The 18,982-nt window shown below is 39.9% G+C and overlaps 1 protein-coding gene across 6 annotated transcripts in view; it reads left to right on the top strand.

Moving 5' to 3' along the window:
- nalcn (sodium leak channel, non-selective) overlaps positions 1–18,578 on the top strand; it is an 89,237-nt gene extending 70,659 nt beyond the window's left edge. For all 6 annotated transcript variants that reach the window (XM_088083485.1, XM_042494455.2, XM_088083488.1 and 3 more), the window contains 23 exons: positions 317–439; positions 1,187–1,243; positions 1,770–1,890; positions 1,982–2,113; positions 2,481–2,648; positions 3,465–3,569; positions 4,265–4,371; positions 4,459–4,579; positions 4,695–4,793; positions 5,549–5,642; positions 9,011–9,117; positions 9,272–9,346; positions 9,453–9,572; positions 10,325–10,393; positions 10,502–10,650; positions 10,778–10,871; positions 11,353–11,485; positions 13,405–13,520; positions 14,069–14,226; positions 15,496–15,646; positions 15,785–15,934; positions 16,070–16,187; positions 17,653–18,578. In XM_088083485.1, coding sequence (XP_087939611.1) covers positions 317–439; positions 1,187–1,243; positions 1,770–1,890; positions 1,982–2,113; positions 2,481–2,648; positions 3,465–3,569; positions 4,265–4,371; positions 4,459–4,579; positions 4,695–4,793; positions 5,549–5,642; positions 9,011–9,117; positions 9,272–9,346; positions 9,453–9,572; positions 10,325–10,393; positions 10,502–10,650; positions 10,778–10,871; positions 11,353–11,485; positions 13,405–13,520; positions 14,069–14,226; positions 15,496–15,646; positions 15,785–15,934; positions 16,070–16,187; positions 17,653–17,795 — 2,710 coding nt within the window. In that variant the 3' untranslated portion in view covers positions 17,796–18,578. The remainder of the gene's footprint in view (positions 1–316; positions 440–1,186; positions 1,244–1,769; positions 1,891–1,981; positions 2,114–2,480; positions 2,649–3,464; positions 3,570–4,264; positions 4,372–4,458; positions 4,580–4,694; positions 4,794–5,548; positions 5,643–9,010; positions 9,118–9,271; positions 9,347–9,452; positions 9,573–10,324; positions 10,394–10,501; positions 10,651–10,777; positions 10,872–11,352; positions 11,486–13,404; positions 13,521–14,068; positions 14,227–15,495; positions 15,647–15,784; positions 15,935–16,069; positions 16,188–17,652) is intronic.
- The last annotated feature ends 404 nt before the right edge of the window (positions 18,579–18,982 follow it).

The raw sequence follows: 18,982 nt of genomic DNA, 5'->3' as shown, positions 1-18,982 counted from the left end.
TCCCACAGACGATATTTCAATACAGCGCCTGGAAGAAAATGTGCTCCAAACTCAGAACCTCAGGTAATTTTATCTTGTAAGTAGGTGATGCTGGTTACGGTTGCTAAGCAACATCAAGTGTGACCTGCCTTCATGCCCTTCAAAGTTGGCACAGATTATAGGCACAAGAGTCGTACCCAGCATCCCACATTGTGTTTTCCAGGCAGTAAAAAATGTGGCATGTGTCAGGCCCTTATGCTGTACATTCACTCCTTACTGTTTCATTAATACCTCCACAACTGGTGTTTGTCTGATCTTTGTCTGTTTGGCTGAGCAGAAAAGTCCAGGAGGAGGAGTTGAGGGAAAACCATCCTTACTTTGACAAGCCCCTCTTCATTGTGGGGCGGGAGCACCGCTTCCGGAACTTTTGCAGGATGATTGTTCGAGCTCGCTTCAATGCGTAAGATCAGTTTTGTATCTGTATGTGGACTCAAGCATAGACTGTCTAAAAAGATGGACAACAGTTCTCCACTTCCTCCCACAAAAATTAAACTAAAATATCACAGAAACGGCCGCTGCCATCTTGAGATTTTCGAGCCAGAGTCTCCGTAGAGTTCCCGCCCATACATCTATCTGATCAAGTTGCGAGCAGCGCTATTGATAGAGAGCACACTTATTGACACACACAGCTGTCAGTCATGACCTCACAGATAGAAACTAGTAACTTATTAAAACCAAAGGTATGATAAAAATGAACACTTGAACAAATATTAGCTTGATAAGAACTACCTAAAATTACAGAAACCATCTTTGGGAAAAGCCGTGTACTTGTATCATGTACCATCCGCTAACGTGGAAGGGGCGGAGTTTATGACCAGCACTGCAGCCTGCCACCAGGGGGCAATCAAGATTTTTGGATTCACTTTTGGGAGGTTGTCATCCCGTCCATCTTTATATACAGTCATTGGTCTAAAGATTTATTTTAAGTTTTGCTAGGAAAATGGCTGCACATTGGATTTCAGTATTAAGTAAACTACGTCCACAAAAAACATTTGGATCTGTGATTTATTTATACCAATGCTATCCCAGTTATTACAGTGTTTAATCAGCGGCAAGGGTGAATGTTTTGTGAGTTTGGCTCAAAAGAGGTTTTTTTATTTCTGTCAAAATGTTGACAATTTATTTATTTGTATGACTTCATATCTAGATCCAAAACTGACCCAATAACAGGAGCAGTGAAGAACACCAAATACCACCAGCTGTAGTAAGTGCAATGAATTATTGATTCCCTCTCTCTCTCTATTGATCTTTCCGTTCTTCAACAGTAGAATACTTGTTAATTCTGCACCTTATTACCTGCCTGTCGTGCTCTCCCAAAACCCTGTGGTAAGGAATGAGAATTGTGAGGTGAAGAGCTGTGAAATAGACTTCACCCATTTTGCAACCTGATCTTAATTCAGCTGAGCACCGACTCTTATTATTAAAGTGAGAGGCAGTCCTTTGTATCAGATACTGTTGGTGCCGGGGGATTTTTACTGACATGCTATTGAAGAACAGATTGGGGCTGCTCGCACACACACACACACACACACACACACAGATTTATTCGCTCTCACTTTATGATACCTCTCCTCACATATCCTCTCTCTGTCTTTGTCTGCCCCTCTGTTTTTCTCTTAAATTATCCCAGAGTGTTTGCTGGTTTGCAAACCAAATAGCTTTCTTGACCTACTTACTAGCTCTCTGTCTAAATTCTAAAAAACCCTGCATTAATGTGTGTGTCCCTGCAGCAATCTTTTGGGCCTCGTCACCTATTTGGACTGGGTTATGATAGTGGTAACCATCTGCTCCTGCATCTCCATGATGTTTGAATCACCCTTCACCAGGGTCATGCATGTCCCCTCACTGCAGGTATTGAAAACAGATGGATTAATGGCTGCACGAGCAAGCGAGCAGATGCATGATTGGACAGACGCTGTTAAACCCGTGCCCTCTCTTTCAGATCGGGGAGTACGTGTTCGTGATCTTTATGAGCATCGAGCTCAATCTGAAGATCATGGCCGACGGCCTGTTTTTCACCCCCACAGCTGTCATCAGAGACTTTGGAGGAGTCATGGACATCTTCATCTATCTTGTGAGAAATCTCACCCAATGGAAAGACTGATCATAATGGTTGAATCATACTGGGGAAAGTTTTTGTTGGCAAAACCGATCACATGTAATTTGTCTTATTTAAATATTAGCCGATGACTACAAATAGCCTAATTCAGTTTGGTAGCCACGCTATCATCATTTTTACACATTTTATCAGCTTTCTGATATAACTCAATTTCTTATGTGCATCGAATTTGCATGCAGATCAAGCAAAATACAGATTTAGTCTTTGTTCTTAGCTGCTGCAGTAGAACATGTCTCGGGTTGGTTGTGATAACGGACAGTAAAAGGTTGTTCACGTAAATCACATCATTCATCTCTGTCTTTGCTGTGCGTCTCCTCTGTAGGTTAGTCTGATCTTTCTGTGCTGGCTGCCTCCTGACGTCCCTCCTGAGTCTGGGGCTCAGCTGCTGATGATGCTGCGCTGCCTGCGTCCGCTCAGGATCTTCAAGCTGGTACCCCAGATGAGGAAGGTGGTTCGGGAGGTTCTCAAAGGATTCAAGGAGATTTTTCTGGTTAGTGGTCAGCCATAATATCCACTTAAAACAGTGCAGCTGTTTTCAGTATGCTAACTTTTAAATATTAAAGTTTCAAACAAACCAAAGCTGGTGATTGCTGGAAAATTGTAAAGATGAAAAAGATTGTCATTATAAGTCGTATTTTGTTTATATATAGTCGAGATATCACCAGTCACTTAGACACAAAAACATGGGAAATAAGGTCCAGGTTTAAAAATACCAGAGTTAGTCTTTAATCAGGAAGAAACTTTAGAAAATAATTGGAAACCTAAGTGACCATAAAATAAAGCATTACCTGTGTTTTCCTTATCTTGCGGGTAGTTATTTGTTTGCATTTCACTTCTTTGCAGCATAACATTAAACTTAATTAGCCTGAAACTTGGAATAATGAAGCTTGAATTCAGTAGTTTGGAAAATAGTCATAAAAAAGCTTTGAGATATGCAAAAAACTGCAATAAGCTTTGGAAAAAGGTTGGCAGTAAAGCATTTATGATTTATAGTCCATGGCTTAAAACATGCAAAATTACAACCAGGATTTGTACAAGAATGCAGCTTTATTGAATTGTGCTCTTGATGTTATTATGCCCCTGGCTGTTCCAGGGCTTTGCCTATCTTTTGCTTTGCCTATCAAGGATTGTATTATATTTTCACAAGCTTGCAATAGTTACAGATTCTCTCGGGGTCTGACTTGGATTTTCCCAGCCGAGGTCTCTACATCCACAGCTGTCTGACATCCTTAGCTTGCTCTCTAATCTCAAAGGCTTGGATTATGTTGAACTGTCCGTCTTAAACTCTTGATTGATTCTCCTGCAGGTTTCCATTTTGCTCCTCACACTGATGCTGGTGTTCGCAAGCTTCGGGGTTCAACTGTTTGCCGGAAAGCTCGCCAAGTGCAACGACCCCCATATCCTTAAACGGGTACAGCAAGAAACATAATCTTCTCACTAAACCACCCCCTCCCATCCCACACTCCCTGCAGAGAACCACAGGCTGAATCAGTACAAGGGGTTTCCCCAGTCAAATCAATAATCCAGCGGCTCCTTTTATCCTACTTTCTGAACAGCAATCATTATACTTCTTTCAGCTTGTGCCATAGCTGATATTTTATTAAAGAAAGGTTGTTTTTACAATATAATGCAGGTCCTTATGGGTCTAAGTTTAGAAATTTTAGCTTTTGTTGCTCACCAAGTTGACAGATAAGAACTGGATATAAACTGATAGATAATATTATGAATTAATATCATCCATTAACTTGCATATAAATGAGGAAGATATTGTCTTCAAACTATTATGACTTATTAATTCGCAAGATTAGATTAGATTCAACTTTATTGTCATTACAATATTATTGAGTTCAAGTACTGAAACGATGGAATGGAGATAAGAATATAAATGGAAGATATGGCATTCTTATTAAATCACTTATGCAGTATGCAAAAACAAGTACGGTATTATTGTCATATTCTCACTTTATCACTTTTAATTTTGAGTTCATCTTTCCTCCCAAATACATGGTAAACCACTTCATTGACAGCCCTCTTTTTCTGTTAAACTTGCCTTTCTAAAGGTTGCTGTCCTAATGGTTTACTGTGTGCTATGTTGTTTGTTTGTAGGACGATTGTCACGGTATTTTCCGCATAAATGTCAGCGTTTCCAAAAACCTCAACCTGAAACTGAAGCCTGGAGAGAAGAAACCTGGTTTCTGGGTACCAAGAGTCTGGTATAGCTGCTTCTTTTTTTATGTCTGCTTGATTTAGGGTTTCTTTCTTTGGCCAGTGATTGATGTGTCCATTCTGTCCTTCCTCAGGGCCAACCCTCGTAATTTTAACTTTGACAATGTGGGAAATGCCATGTTGGCTTTGTTTGAAGTGTTGTCACTCAAAGGTTGGGTGGAGGTCCGAGATGTCATTATTCACCGCGTTGGACCGGTATGAACCTCACCTTACCTTACCTTTCCACTCACTTCTATAAAAGTGTGCTCTTTACCTCTGAATCTTACACTGTAAGAACACTTTGACAGTTTAGATGACTCTGCCCCTGCAGATTCACGGCATCTACATCCACGTCTTTGTGTTTCTGGGATGCATGATTGGACTCACTCTGTTTGTGGGCGTCGTCATTGCAAACTTCAACGAGAACAAGGTAAGAGTCACACATATAGAGAGTTTCCTACTTTTTATGCCTCTGTGCTGGCGACAGTTGTTGCTGGAGGCATTATGTTTTTGGGTGATCTGTTTGTCCCATTCTCATAAAAACAATATCTCAAAACACCTTCAGGGAATTTCTTCAAATTTGGCACAAACTCCCAGTTTGACTCAATAATAAACTGATTGGACTTTCATGATCAGAGCTCAAGGTCGCTGTGACCTTCGCTGTCTCATTCTTGTGAACTCAATATCTCAAGAACACCTTTAGGGAATTTCTTCAAATTTGGCAAAAACGTCCACCTGGGATCAACGATGAACTGATTAGATTGACTCAAGAATTCATATGCAAACTATGACAAACTTTTACACAAATGTGTAATAGAATAAAATGATGAAGTAATGGAATTACATATCCAAAATGTCAAAGGCCATCTTTGTTCTGCAAAAACATTTTTTTCGTTATTTGTAAATGTCATAACGCTAATCTTGGGTCCCGATATTGTATAGATCTTCTGTGCTGCCAGGGGGAAGATTTTTTCACAGATATGCAAACTCTAAGTGTAACTGGATTAGCTCGCAGATGCATACAACCGAAAAGCAGAAGATTATTTTGAGTTTCTAACCTTTATATGGCTGTAACAAGACTAGAGAAACAAAATTCATGCTACTGATGCTGCAGTCATCTGGTGTTCATCATAGACCACCAAGCTCACAAAGCTATCACCTCTGTGTTGTGTCTCCCATCACCAGGGCACCGCTCTTCTCACAGTAGACCAGAGGAGATGGGAGGATCTGAAGAGTCGACTGAAAATAGCTCAACCTCTCCACCTGCCCCCTCGCCCAGGTGCTCACACACAAAACAAAACACATGCACCGAATGCATTGACAAACACACGTAATACACGTAATACAGAGCAGTGAGAGTGTGTCAAGCACAACATTATGAAAGTCACGTCTTAGCCCCATTCGCTGATTGATCATGTGGTGTGCCTGTGCATTCTTAAGTAGCACCTACATGATTAATCCATATTTAATAGTCCTTGTTTTTCATTGGGGATTGATGCCTCGAGGGATTCATCATGACACCCGAATGATGATGACTAGCAGCAGTAATGAAAAAGCTGAAGCGGAGGACAGATAACGCGAATGGCTCAGGCACTGAATCATGCATGTCACAGCCTTTGAAGGGGAATTTATTTTAATGAATGTATCAAATTTTCACATGTTGAACTAAACTGCCACAGGTTCTCTGTGGCCATGAAATTCCCAGAAAAGTTATGAAATTAGAAAAGCAGCTTCCAGGCCTGGAAATTGTTTGGAATTAACAGAAAGTTTTGGAAAAGTTTTGACTATACATTGTTATTATGTATACTATACTCATGAAAATCCCCAAACATGCCTAATGTTATGTGAAATACTTTCCTTGTTACAAATTTTAAATCTAGTGCTGCTCTGCGTGATGTCAATAGTATCATGTGATACATAGACCAGACCGTATCTTCTGTTTGATGTTCCCCAAAAAGGGCCGTAGTCTTGATGTTTTGCAAAGTACTCGTGTTGGTCTGGTCTATTTGCATGTGCAGCTACTTGGCAGCAGGAAAATGTAACAAGTGATTAAAGTCAGCAAGTGTTAGAAGTTTGCTTATCTCCAAATGCCGAGGAAGTGCATGTTTGATATTGTATGATAGTATCACCATGTAGGCCTTCCTGTTTCAAACTTCTTAACCCTTCAAAACCATCAGTTTTCTTGTGCTTTTCCGAAGAATTTAAACCTTTGAGATATTGAGCACATTTGTGTGATTTCTTCTCAAAAAACAAGTGACAAGAAAATTACCTTGAAAATTAGCTTAAAAAAGGAGAGAATTATTAAAAAATGTTCAATTAACTAAGGAAAAGTAACAAAAAACTATATTTCTAATTATCAGAAATTATTATTATTGATATATATTATTTTTTATTTTATTTTAGCACTTTTTCAGGTCATATCCTAATTTGGCTCATTTACCTTTCTTTTTTTGTTTGGCTAATTTCTGCTAATTTTCCTGTAACTTTTTGATAATTTCCTGCCAATTTTTTGCTTATTTTCAGTTGCTTTTTGCCTGATTTCCATGTTTTTGAAACAAATCAAGCCAATTTCAGGTTTCAAGGGGTTAAACAAAGTCATTGAAATGGGAGTAGAATGTTATGAACATGTTTTAGATATTCACTGGTAAAAATTTGTGGGAACCCTGCTGGCAGCTTTATCCAGGCTAAATTCAAATTTATGGAAAAGCAGTAACCCGATGAATATTGAGTTAACTTAAACTTTAAACACAGTCAAACTGTATTGTTACGGATCACATTTCAACACAGTAATACTGAACGTTAACACTGTTGCTCTTCCTTCAATGATTAGAGTCGTGAGAATAGTTAAAGTTCCTCGGAGGCAGTGTGGGAAATCGCCTGTTAGTACAGTTAAGGCTGAGAACTAACAGAAAATCAATGGCTTCAGTTTTAGTCAGCAGTGCCGCTGACACCAGCAGTATCAACCTGACTTTGATCCACATCCAAAGGCCCTCGGCACTGGCGCCACTCACTCACTTCTGGCAGATCATTACAGCACTGAGCTGGCCTTTACTCACACGGTCTTACTTGAAGAACTTGCAGTAATCTCTGTGGTCAGCAGTCATGTAATTACAGAGCCTGCCACCAAATGTACTGTTGTCAAATTTCATGTTCATTAGATATCAAACTCCCTGCTTTGAAGTGGACACCGCAGGCAGTTATAACAAGGAATTCCTCTAATGAGGATTTGTTTTGATGAGGATAAGAAATTAAATTTGTTCCTCAGATTCAAAACTAGAATGCTGACACATGAAACAAGCATGAAATTGAAATGCAAGTGCATTTGGGAAACCCGCAGTGCAGTCACAGTCCTGCTGGAGCGGGACAAGTGGCGAACAGAATATAGCATCATTGGGGAGAGTTAGGGTGAGCTTCAGTAATGGCCAATCACATTAGCTCCTCTCCTCTCTATTTAAAGTAGCTCCAGTTTCCTAATGGGCCTAAGAGAGGACTCTACATCTTCTGTCTGATTCAATTTTGTTTTAGGGGATGCTGAAATACAGAGTCAGACAGTGATGTAACAGTAACCTCTCTGCGCAATATGTGGAATTCACTAAAAATACGACACATTCGCACCTATTACTGTTTCAAAATAATCGTTACACAAATGCATCAACTTATATAAATATGTGTGAAACCTGCAGCCTCATACAGAAAATATCCTAAAGGATTGTCCCATTTTTTCGTCATCCAACGACAGAAACAATTTCTAAACTTAAGGCTGTATCCTATCCTGTGTCAATTCTTCAGTCGGCCCTCATGGCTGTATGAGATTGATAAGAAATAATATCAATGGCTCTCGCTTATTACTCGTTAACTCGTTGGGTATCATGAACTACAAAAGAGCTGTTCAGCTTTTCTTAGGAGGAGAGGAGACGCCATCCCTTTGGGAAGGTTACCTCTCAATTATTTGAATAAAATATTCATCTAAATGTATTAATAAATCATTTGTTTATTCATTTACATAATTATCTGAAATTTAAAGTGTGATGAAGTTTAAGTAGCCTTTCGTGCATTATATTTCGGTGTTCTTCCCCATCTTTATTTTCAGTGACATACAGAACTAAAAACAGTGCTGATGCCATTTTTACTTCATCTGACTTTTTTTTTTATTTATAACAAGGGTATATGTCATCCTAATTTAGGATTCCTAGCCTGGAAAATCTCTTATAGTGCTGTAATAGCTCCATTGCTATTCTAACACAAGATAAGATTTTTTTCTCCTGAATGCTGTTAGGAAACATATTTCTACCAAAAATCCTAAATTTCATCTTAAACTGAGATAAGATAGGATTTCAGACTTTGGAAATTTCTTTAATGAGGCCCCAGAAGCACAAATAAGAGTTATCACACTTATAAGGACACCAATACAGTTTGTGAGTGCCACCTGCAGGAAAATGAGAGATACTACCACAGATTCAAGCAACATCTGACTTATAAAGACTGTTGCTGCTGCCAGTTCAGACATTCAAATACAGCAGAAAAGCAAATGTCAGATATGTTTCAAATGAGCACCACACTACATTTTGAAATAAACATTTTCCACACAAACATGTTGTTACAGCTGTGCAATAACAATAAATCAGCAGTCTTCCATCTTCTTGATAGAAAACGGAGGTTTCCGGGCCAAGATGTATGACATCACTCAGCATCCGTTCTTCAAACGGGGCATTGCTGTGCTGGTGCTGGCACAGTCAGTGCTGCTGTCAGTTAAGGTAACGACTCACATCACAGCGCATCATGTCATTACATTTATGTCTTTTTCTTATGTGTTTGTTTATTCTTTTTCCTGTGACTTATATCAGAATGTGCTAAATAAATCTAATGTGAATTAACAAAGTAACGTGTGTGAAAAATGTTTTTCTCCAGTGGGACGTAGACGATCAAGTGACATTCCCTCTTGCCACCATGTCTGTAGTCTTCACCTTTATATTCGTACTGGAGGTGAGCCTATTTTTCAATATCTACAGTACTCGTCCGTCAAGTTTTACATTGATTGCCTAGTCTGGGTAAAGACGTCTTTCTGTTGATTGTTGGTGTTGTTACCCAGGTGACCATGAAGCTGATAGCCATGTCTCCAGCGGGGTACTGGCAGAGCAGACGGAACCGCTATGACCTGCTGGTTACATCGTTGGGTGTCATCTGGATAGTCCTTCACTTCTCCTTACTGGTAAGACAAATTACCATCACCTTAAAGCCTTGCTCCAGCCAGTGTTACTTACAAGGTTTTGAGTCAAGTTTTTTTTCTCAAATAGGGGTGTGGTTAATAATCAGTAGTGGAGGATTGCTCTCCACCTCCTTCACCTGAAAAAATACTGATTAATAAGAATCGAACGTTAGCTGGAATTCAGTTACGTCTAAATGAGGACTGCTTATCTTTAATGTTTAACCAATAGTTAAAAAGGATAACTAATTTATGTGCCAGTCTCCACCAACAACAAGTCAATTAAATAAACTAATTGTAAATCAATATTCCTGTCAGTTTGTAATCATTTTTGATAAGTAAGTTAGCCATATTGAGTATCCACTACTTGTATCAAACATGGTTTCCACTTTGAAGTTTTGATCACCCTGTCACCATTCATTTTTCCAGCTGGCGGTTGCTTAGTAACTTTATCCCTGACATATCCTGCTGTAGACTGTAGAAGTTAATTAACCCTTATCACACAAACTCCATGAAAAAGTTTAAGTTTTACCAAAAAACTGTAGAAACAATCCCAAAACAAAACATCATCCTCATGTTTTAACACCATTTACTTTTTGAAGTTTGAGCACAAATTATGTTATTTGTCCAAAAATGACATAGAAAACATAGAAATGCCAGAAAACACTGGAGTTTGGCTGTAAGGGAACATTTCAAGAATTATCATTAAGTCAATGTTAAGCAAAAACTACACAAATAACTCTCATTTCTCCCTCTAGAATGCATATACCTACATGATGGGCACATGTGTGATTGTCTTCAGATTTTTTACAATTTGTGGGAAGCATGTGAGTATATTTGTGTGCAAGAAAACACTCAATTTAATGAATTTGGCCAAAGAAGACATCTGTATTTTAACAACAAAATATGCCTCTGAATGTGTGTGATGACTAAAGGTGACTCTGAAGATGCTGCTGCTGACCGTGGTAGTCAGTATGTACAAGAGCTTCTTCATCATCGTGGGCATGTTCCTCCTCCTCCTCTGCTATGCCTTTGCTGGCGTCGTTCTCTTTGGAACTGTTAAATATGGAGAGAACATCAACCGGTAAGGATCAGACTCTTCTGTTTTTGACCAGTCCCTGCTTGTTCCCGCTGCTGAGCACCGCAGGCTGTCTGCAGTAAAACACATCTTTATAGAGTTGTCTGATTCAGTCTGTCTCCTCTTGTCGCAGGCATGCCAACTTCTCCACAGCAGGCAAGGCGATCACCGTTCTCTTCCGTATTGTCACAGGGGAGGATTGGAATAAAATCATGCATGACTGCATGGTAAGACGGGCTGCAGGTCAAGCGCACATCCCCACAGACAAAAGAACACACCATGTGTTCCCTATCTAGAAAATACTGTATATTGTAGACATATTTTGTGTCTAAAGGGTCGCTTCACCTCAATTTTCCGCCTCTACCTCAATACAATGGAGGCAAATGGATTTTTATTTGTGGTGCTCACAGCAAAAATTAAGAGTTACTCTGGTTACTCACAGTTGTATAACTTTGCATACTCCACAGATCGCACTGTCAGCAGTTTTCACTAGAACCACTTTCTAGCAAAGAAATAGCCCCAGTGAAAACTGCTGACATGGCTTTCTACTGGACAGAGCTGGATATCACTCTGTAAATAACAAGAAGCTTTTTTTGTAACTTTTACATTTCAGGGATCATTTGATATGTTTTAATACCCGTTTTACGTTTTTGTTTTTGTTTTTGTTTTTGTTTTTGTTTTTGTTTTTGTTTTTTTTTCTGTCTACAGGTGCAGGCCCCATTCTGCACCCCAGATAAACATCGGTACTGGGAGACTGACTGTGGCAACTACGCAGGAGCACTTATCTACTTCTGCTCTTTCTATGTCATTATAGCATACATCATGCTCAACCTGCTAGTAGGTCAGTGTGTGTGGGTATACTTGTTTTGATCACATTGCGGGGACCAGTTTTGGGGTCTTTACTCAGAAAAGTGATGTGTTACTCATTATAGTTTTTTTAAGAAGTAACGCATTTATTCACTTACTTCCTGTAGAAAGTAACTTTTTAAGCTACTTGTTACAGTACTCTTAGATTACTCCACAACATTGCCCCCCAGGCTATTTAAAGCTGAGCAGAGGGCACAAAGCTCCTCCCAAAGCAACATTTCTGGCAGAGTAATTGTCAAAATCAGTGGCCAGAGGGGAGGAAGATGAAGCACGGGTTGAGGGACTGGCTGGGGTTTTGTGCCATGGTCAGTGCTCTGCAAGTGGTGACAGTGTCAATGAGAGCCGGCAGGCTGGGAGTGGGGAGGAGTATTTTTTTAAGATATATCAATGATTTTCAGGAGCTGGTTTCGATTGGTAAGAGTGAGCATGGTAAAATGCACTGTCAAGGAATTGCTAGTTAACATTATAATGTTAAACCCACACATGCCAACATTGGCACAAAGCAAGGCTCGTAAAGAGAATCAAGACGACACTTCAGTAGGCTAAAACTGCCTCAAAATAGAACTACATCAATATATAAAACAATATTGGCCTACATATCATGGCCGAATGAAAATTTTAATTTCCTCTAAATAATACATCAGTAAACTGAAATAAATAATAGAAGTGACGGGCTTTCCTAAAACCATTAAATAAAAGGAAAAACACATTTGAATGGCATATGAATTGCATGTAACAGGCTGAAAACACACAAACACACTCGAGTCACTCACTCACTAAACCATGTTTTCATCGCAGACTAGTCAGCTCATTTGACGTGTTTATCACTAAAGCAGGAGTTAAACCTCATGAGGAGGAGTGTCGCAAATTGTTTGTCAGAAAACCTTTTACTCCTTTGAGTCCACACAGAGCTGCTCAGACTAAAGAGCCTCTTCACGACCGGGCTACATGATGGGCTGCTGGCACGTTAAATAATTTCTTTTTTTTTAATTTTCACCAAAACATTATGCAGACAATTAAAGAACATATGTTACACACGTAACAACATAATTGTTTGATTAGTAACTGTAATATGAACTATAATGTGATTCTGATTTATTGTTTCATTACTACGTTACAGACTGATGTAATGTGATTAGAGTAATGTGTTACCTCCAGCACTGGTGGGGACTAAATCCAAACTGTGTGCCTGCATAAAAGCCATTCAAAAGGATGACAAACTTCTGCTTTGGCATCAGCAAGGGCTCTTCTCATGCTGCTTTATGTAACTCAAGACTGCAGAGCTCATAGGGAGCACTTATGCGGCATTTTGTCATCTCAGCACAGTGATCAAAGCCCTCATGTGAAATCATTTCTTTTTCACGTCAGAAGCTGCTGTATAAGAAGAGCGAGAGAGGCAGAATTACATGGAAAAAGAAGGGAGAGGGGATTACACAAAAGGACACGAGTAGAGTCCAAATAAGCATAAGCTTCAAGATGGAATGATAGTAATTAACTTATTATACTTTATTTTATCGATTTAAAATAAAGGCATGGATACGTTTCCAGCATCTTGATAGGACAGGAACAACCGAAGAGAAAGGGTGATTGTTCTATGAATAACAGAAAATTAGAGATGTCGAGTAGAAAAATGTAATCAAAAGGTTTGTTGTCTTTCTTGAGCACACGTTAAGAGATTTAAAGTTCAACAGTCTGGGTTTCCATCAACCTTTTATTGTGATATGATTCATTCAGGCTGAGCTCTTGACTCATGGCATCATAAAATAAATGGGTACTTAGAGCTCTAAAGGCCAGCAGAGCAACAGAGATGATAGATGCATCTTAAACTACATGGCAATCGTTATTATTGTATATTTGCATCTGTGAGTATTATATCTTCCTCTATCGCTGCAGCCATCATCGTGGAGAACTTCTCTCTGTTCTACTCCACCGAGGAGGACCAGCTGCTGAGCTATAATGACTTGAGGCACTTCCAGATCATCTGGAACATGGTGGATGACAAACGGGAGGTGAGAAATTAGCAATAGGAGAGAGAGGATGAGGACACAGCAGAGGCGGGAGGGCGATGATCATATGGCCATGAGCAAAGGATAATATAGAAGAGATAAAGGCGAGATAAGAGCTAATGAGGAGGGCTGAAGGGAATGAAGTATGGCTTTGAGTAATATGAGTAAGAGTAATTAGAGCAGTGTGTGCCAGATTGAAAATGTAGACCCCCCTCCTATTTGTCCCTGATGTCAACTGGATTTACTGTAGGATTTTCTATTCAATTATTTGTGCATGTATGCACACTTATTACATACAGAGCTATATAGCGCAATTCTATTCATCTTTGCCAGTAACTTGTCATAACAGTGGTCTGACATCCCATATCAAACCAAAGGCTCTTCTTCCCACTCTACCATTTAACCACCCCCAAATATCAAAGAAGGGTCATTAGGGCTTTTTACTGTTAGGCTTAAAAGCTGGACAGATTTAAAATTCAGGTCTAAGTTTCAGCATCATACACTTTAGTCTGGTCATGGCTTCTTAAATAACCCTACGACTGTCTCCGCAGGGTGTGATCCCCACATCCAGGGTGAAGTTCCTGCTTCGTCTGCTCCGAGGCAGGCTGGAGGTGGACCTGGACAAAGACAAGCTGCTGTTTAAACACATGTGCTATGAGATGGAGCGACTGCACAGTGGAGGGGATGTGACCTTCCATGATGTGCTCAGGTGACCATGAAACACGGCATATACTTTATATAAACACGGTGTATAAGTATTTAAGTGGGACCCACTATGGTAACACAGTGTAACAGTTACATCTCTTTTACTGAATATTTTGAATTTTAAATGAAAATATTAAATCTTAACTAGGCATGTTTTTGATGTAAATTTATCCCTTTTTTCACTCCAAATCTGTAAGTGGAGCTGCATCAGTTATTTGCTCTTTCTGTCCAATTGAAATTCGGATCAGAGGGCAGGGGCACATCACTGTAGAAACTATATTTTGCACAGAAGGTAACAAAACCTGCTTCTAAATAAAAATGGGGACTGTATTTCTTCAACAGCTTGACACCCTCTGACTGAAGTATAGACTTAGTCAAATGATGTCCCATCATTTCAAGGTTTAGAAGTGTTGGGTGCTTCTGTGTAACATTGACAGCTTTTGTTGAGGAGTGTTTTTACTTTAAAGAAATATTTCACCTCCCAAATGAGCATTTGTGTATGTGTTACTCACCCCGTGTTATGTTGAATAAGAAAACTTTTTTCTTTGGTGAATTAAAAATGGTTGATTGAATTCATAGGGGGCTGCGTTTAACAACTATATCAAAACATGAATTTACAAATTTTCACACAACTTGTGCAGTATAACTGACAAAAACAGTAGTTTTAACTCTCTGAACTTGGTGGCTGCTGGTCTATCACTGCCTCTTTTTGTAGTTTGTTTGTGTTTTTGAGTGACTTTGCTAAATCTGAACTAAACCTTTAAAACACCAAAGTCACACAATAAAACTAACTAACTGATAGAGGCAGATAGACCAGCAGCTCCCGTGTTCAACGAGGTAAAACTACAACTTTTGCTCATGGAGTCTTTGGCTTTGAATAGAGCATAGATAATTGTCACTTTTAGTTCAGTTCCCCGTTAGAAAGGGCTGTCTGTTTGGGAAGCACTGAGCATATGACTGCATAAATAAGACTTGGATTACTTGTGAACCCCTGTGACTTCAGTTCATTGAGCATTATATCTGTTTTTGGATTTTTCGGTTCACTCTGGAGGTGATGTGAGAAAATGTGTTTTCTTCACAAATTTTACACAACATGGAGTGAGTAATTGATATACAAATGCTCATTTGTGGGATTAATTATTCCTCTAAAGCTCTGGTAATCTTTGATTTCACTGAAACATAATTATATTCTACCAAATATGTGCCTTTTTTGGCTGTATGTCTCTGTGTGTGTGTGTGGGGTGTGTTGTGTGTGTGTGTGTGTGTCATACAGCATGCTGTCATATCGCTCAGTGGACATTAGAAAGTCTCTCCAGCTGGAGGAGCTGTTGGCCAGGGAACAGTTGGAGTACACCATTGAAGAGGAGGTTGCCAAACAGACCATACGCATGTGGCTCAAGAAATGCCTCAAACGCATCCGTGCGGTTAGTCTGTCAACAGTAAACACACAAACATGCCTTGTGAAAATACTTATTCCTAGAGTGTTTTACAAACATACAGGCACAGTACAGACTACAGTATCACACACTGACCACATACTGCACGTCCCTGTGCCCTTGCAGAAGCAGCAGCAGTCATGTAGCATCATCCACAGCCTGAGAGAGAGCCAGCAGCAGGAGCTGAGCCGCTTCCTCAACCCTCCCAGCATAGAGACCACCTTGCCAAGTGAAGACCACAACGCTAACAACCCAGACAACCCCTCGCAGCCTGAGGTAAAGCCCCACATCCATACCAGCACCACGTACACACTCACGATCACTCACAGCTTGATATACAGCCAGCACATCATATAATCTGCAGGTGTGCGCTTGCTGTGGTGAAACAAAGGATATCTCCTCTTTGTTTAGATGAGTGGTCTCCAGCAGCTACTGAGCCCCACGTTGTCAGACAGAGGAGGCTACAGGCAGGACTCGTCAGACCTGGGGAGACCACAGAGGAAGCTGGGACAGTGGCGACTGCCTGCAGGTAAATATGACTCTGTACATTGACTAATGCAAATGGCACAGTTCTCTAGAGGACGCTCTGTTAATTTGAGCTGGAACAAAGCTTTACATGACCTTATATTTTAGAAAAAGTATTTTTTTATCCAGACAGGTCAGTTAACTACAAACAGGGGCCTGGCAGGAGGCAAGGATCCTCGTTAAGTGCAAATTCACAATTGGCCAGCTGATTTGGCTGTTATCAGGCCATTAAATGTCTATTATTAGTGATAAGGTTCATAGATATGGGTTAGTAGGAGCCTGCCACACCAACTGTTAGGTTGAAAGGCCATCATCAGGTCATGAAATCAAACTGTCTGCCAGAAAGGGCTTTCATGGGACTTTCTCCCATTTTCATAAAGTCTGCATATAGGATGGGAGGGAGGGATGGTGGATGTGCAATATGAGGGACTTTCACACTGTGAGATCAGGTATAGGAGCCATTCCTGATGTAAATGCATGTAGGACGCCACCTGTCCTACATGTCCTTCACTGTGAGATATTGGGTGTATGTCAAAATAGGCAGGAACCATCATTTTTTGACCCTCACGCCGTGTCATGTCATGCTGATGATAGTTGTGAAAAGTTCTTCTTTGTATGATGTTTATGGACACAGATGGTGAGTTCTTGCATGTTTCATTGAAAACCACGATGGTGAGAAATAAACTGCATCAAAGACAAGAAGTAAGACTCTTGTTTTCACCAGAGGAACAGCTGACTGAACGCAGGTGAGCGTGTCAGTATATAGTCAGTCAAAAAACAGCATGATGGTTCCTACATATATTGACACACACCTAATACACGACAGTGACCTCTTCAGGACAGGTAGCATCTTACAGGAATGGCTCCCATACTGGGGTTTCAGGCCCCTTGAGAAATCGATGTGTACACCTAACCGTGATCTTGTCTTAAACCTAACCACGTCTTTTTGAGGCCTAAACCTAAGGATAGTGGAAGAAAAACCTAACAAACTGGTAACAGACACTGAATGATAAATAATGGCCCTTTGAACCTACCAGTAGGTGTAGCTGGCCCCTATTGACCCACATCTATAAGGTTTACAATCACAGATAACAGCCATTAAATGGGCTTATAATGGCCCTCTGAACCTACCAGTAGATGTAGTTGGCCCTTTACTGACCCATATCTGTAGGGTTTATATCGACATATAATGGCCATTTAATAGGTTGATAACATCCCAGTCATTGCCATGCGCTCTTTTAGCCCGTTGGCGTGAACACAAACAAATATGTGTACACACACACCTTCCTTCCATGCTGAATTTCAGCCTATTAGGGCAAAAACTGTGGCCTTCAAAGAGTAGCGAAATATTTGTGGACTCTGACCGACAGAGTGACGCATAGAGCTGTCGGTTGCGGCTAATAAAAATGACATGTAGAAGAAATACAGGTTGAAATTTAAAGAATCAGGCTGTGAATTGTCTGTTTCAGGTCGCACGAGTGTCAAGTCCATAGTGTGCAAGATGAACCCTGTCAACGATGAGGCGTCCTCAGGGTCAGAGGTGAAGAAGTGGTGGACCCGCCAGCTGACTGTGGAGAGCGACGAGAGCGGTGATGACCTCATCGACATGTAAAGAATGAGCGCGTCCTGCAGTTTGTTTTTTCCCAGATAAGCTGGGAATTTCTTTCTTTTCCTCTTGCTCGCTCCTCATCAGTGAAAACAATGCTTTTTCTACTCTCTTTTTTCCGGCTTCACAACTGGTGAGAAAGTATTGTAGGTTTTGCGTGCAGGTTATGCAATGATACTTGCGTTGAGCAGCCGTTTTGAGATGCAGTGACGATTTCATACCTCGGGGATAGGTTTCACTTTCCTTCTGTGATTTCCACTCATTTTGATTCCTGAATTTTTCTATGCAGGCACATGTGGTGTTAAGGCAGACTGTGACTTGAGAGGACATGTTGCATCCATGAAACAAACCAAGAAGCTGCTGCTCTTAATGTTTTCTGCTGTTTCATGTCAACTTTTCCTGTAATCGTATTGACGCAGCTACAACAATGTGTGATGTCCTTTCATGTCAACGCTTTGTCTCTTTCTTCTGTTTTAGTCCACATCTTTGATAATGTCTCTTCTGGTCTTCAGTATTTATCGTATACATTTTCTTATAGTCACTTTATACTCAAACCAGGCCTCTTGTTGTTGTTGGTACAACAAGCAAATTAAAGCAACTTTTAGATTTATGACTGTGAATGTAATTTAAAGTCAGATCTATCTTATGTATTTGTGTGGAGTTAAAACATGAAATATTTTGTAAATTATTATGAGTCCTTAACTTTATCAAATATTCCGTTATTCTAATAAAGGCCTACACAGGCATTTATGAGCAAAATAATTGTCGGATTTCATTCCCATCACGTTACATTAAGCTCAGCGTACATCCAACAGGAAGACTTTCATTATGTTCCCTCTCACTGTCTCACTGCTTGGGTGACCACTTTTCCAGTTAATCCTTTGAAACCTGGAGCGACTTCACTTTTCTTTTGTTGCTTTCACAAGTATTTAACCTTTGAACTCTGAGCAGGTTGTTGCACTTTCTTCTCAAAAACTTGGGAAAAAGGTAATTAGCAACTTGGTAGGAAATGTTCCACAAATTGCAAGAAATTAGTAGATTTAGATTTTTTAAAAAAAAAAAAAAAGCTAGGAAAAATGTCTAGTTAACAAGCGAGGGAAAACTATATCGTTAATAATCTGAATTCGGTATTTAAAATCAAATGCTACAAAATTGTTATATTTTTTAAGTGCTTTTTCCTTGTTTTTCTTCAT

The sequence above is a fragment of the Plectropomus leopardus genome, chromosome 10 (assembly GCF_026936395.1).
Source record: "Plectropomus leopardus strain MGB_pleo_1.0 chromosome 10, ASM2693639v1, whole genome shotgun sequence".
Lineage (NCBI taxonomy): Eukaryota > Metazoa > Chordata > Actinopteri > Perciformes > Serranidae > Plectropomus > Plectropomus leopardus.
This window is presented reverse-complemented; position numbering and strand designations above follow the sequence as displayed.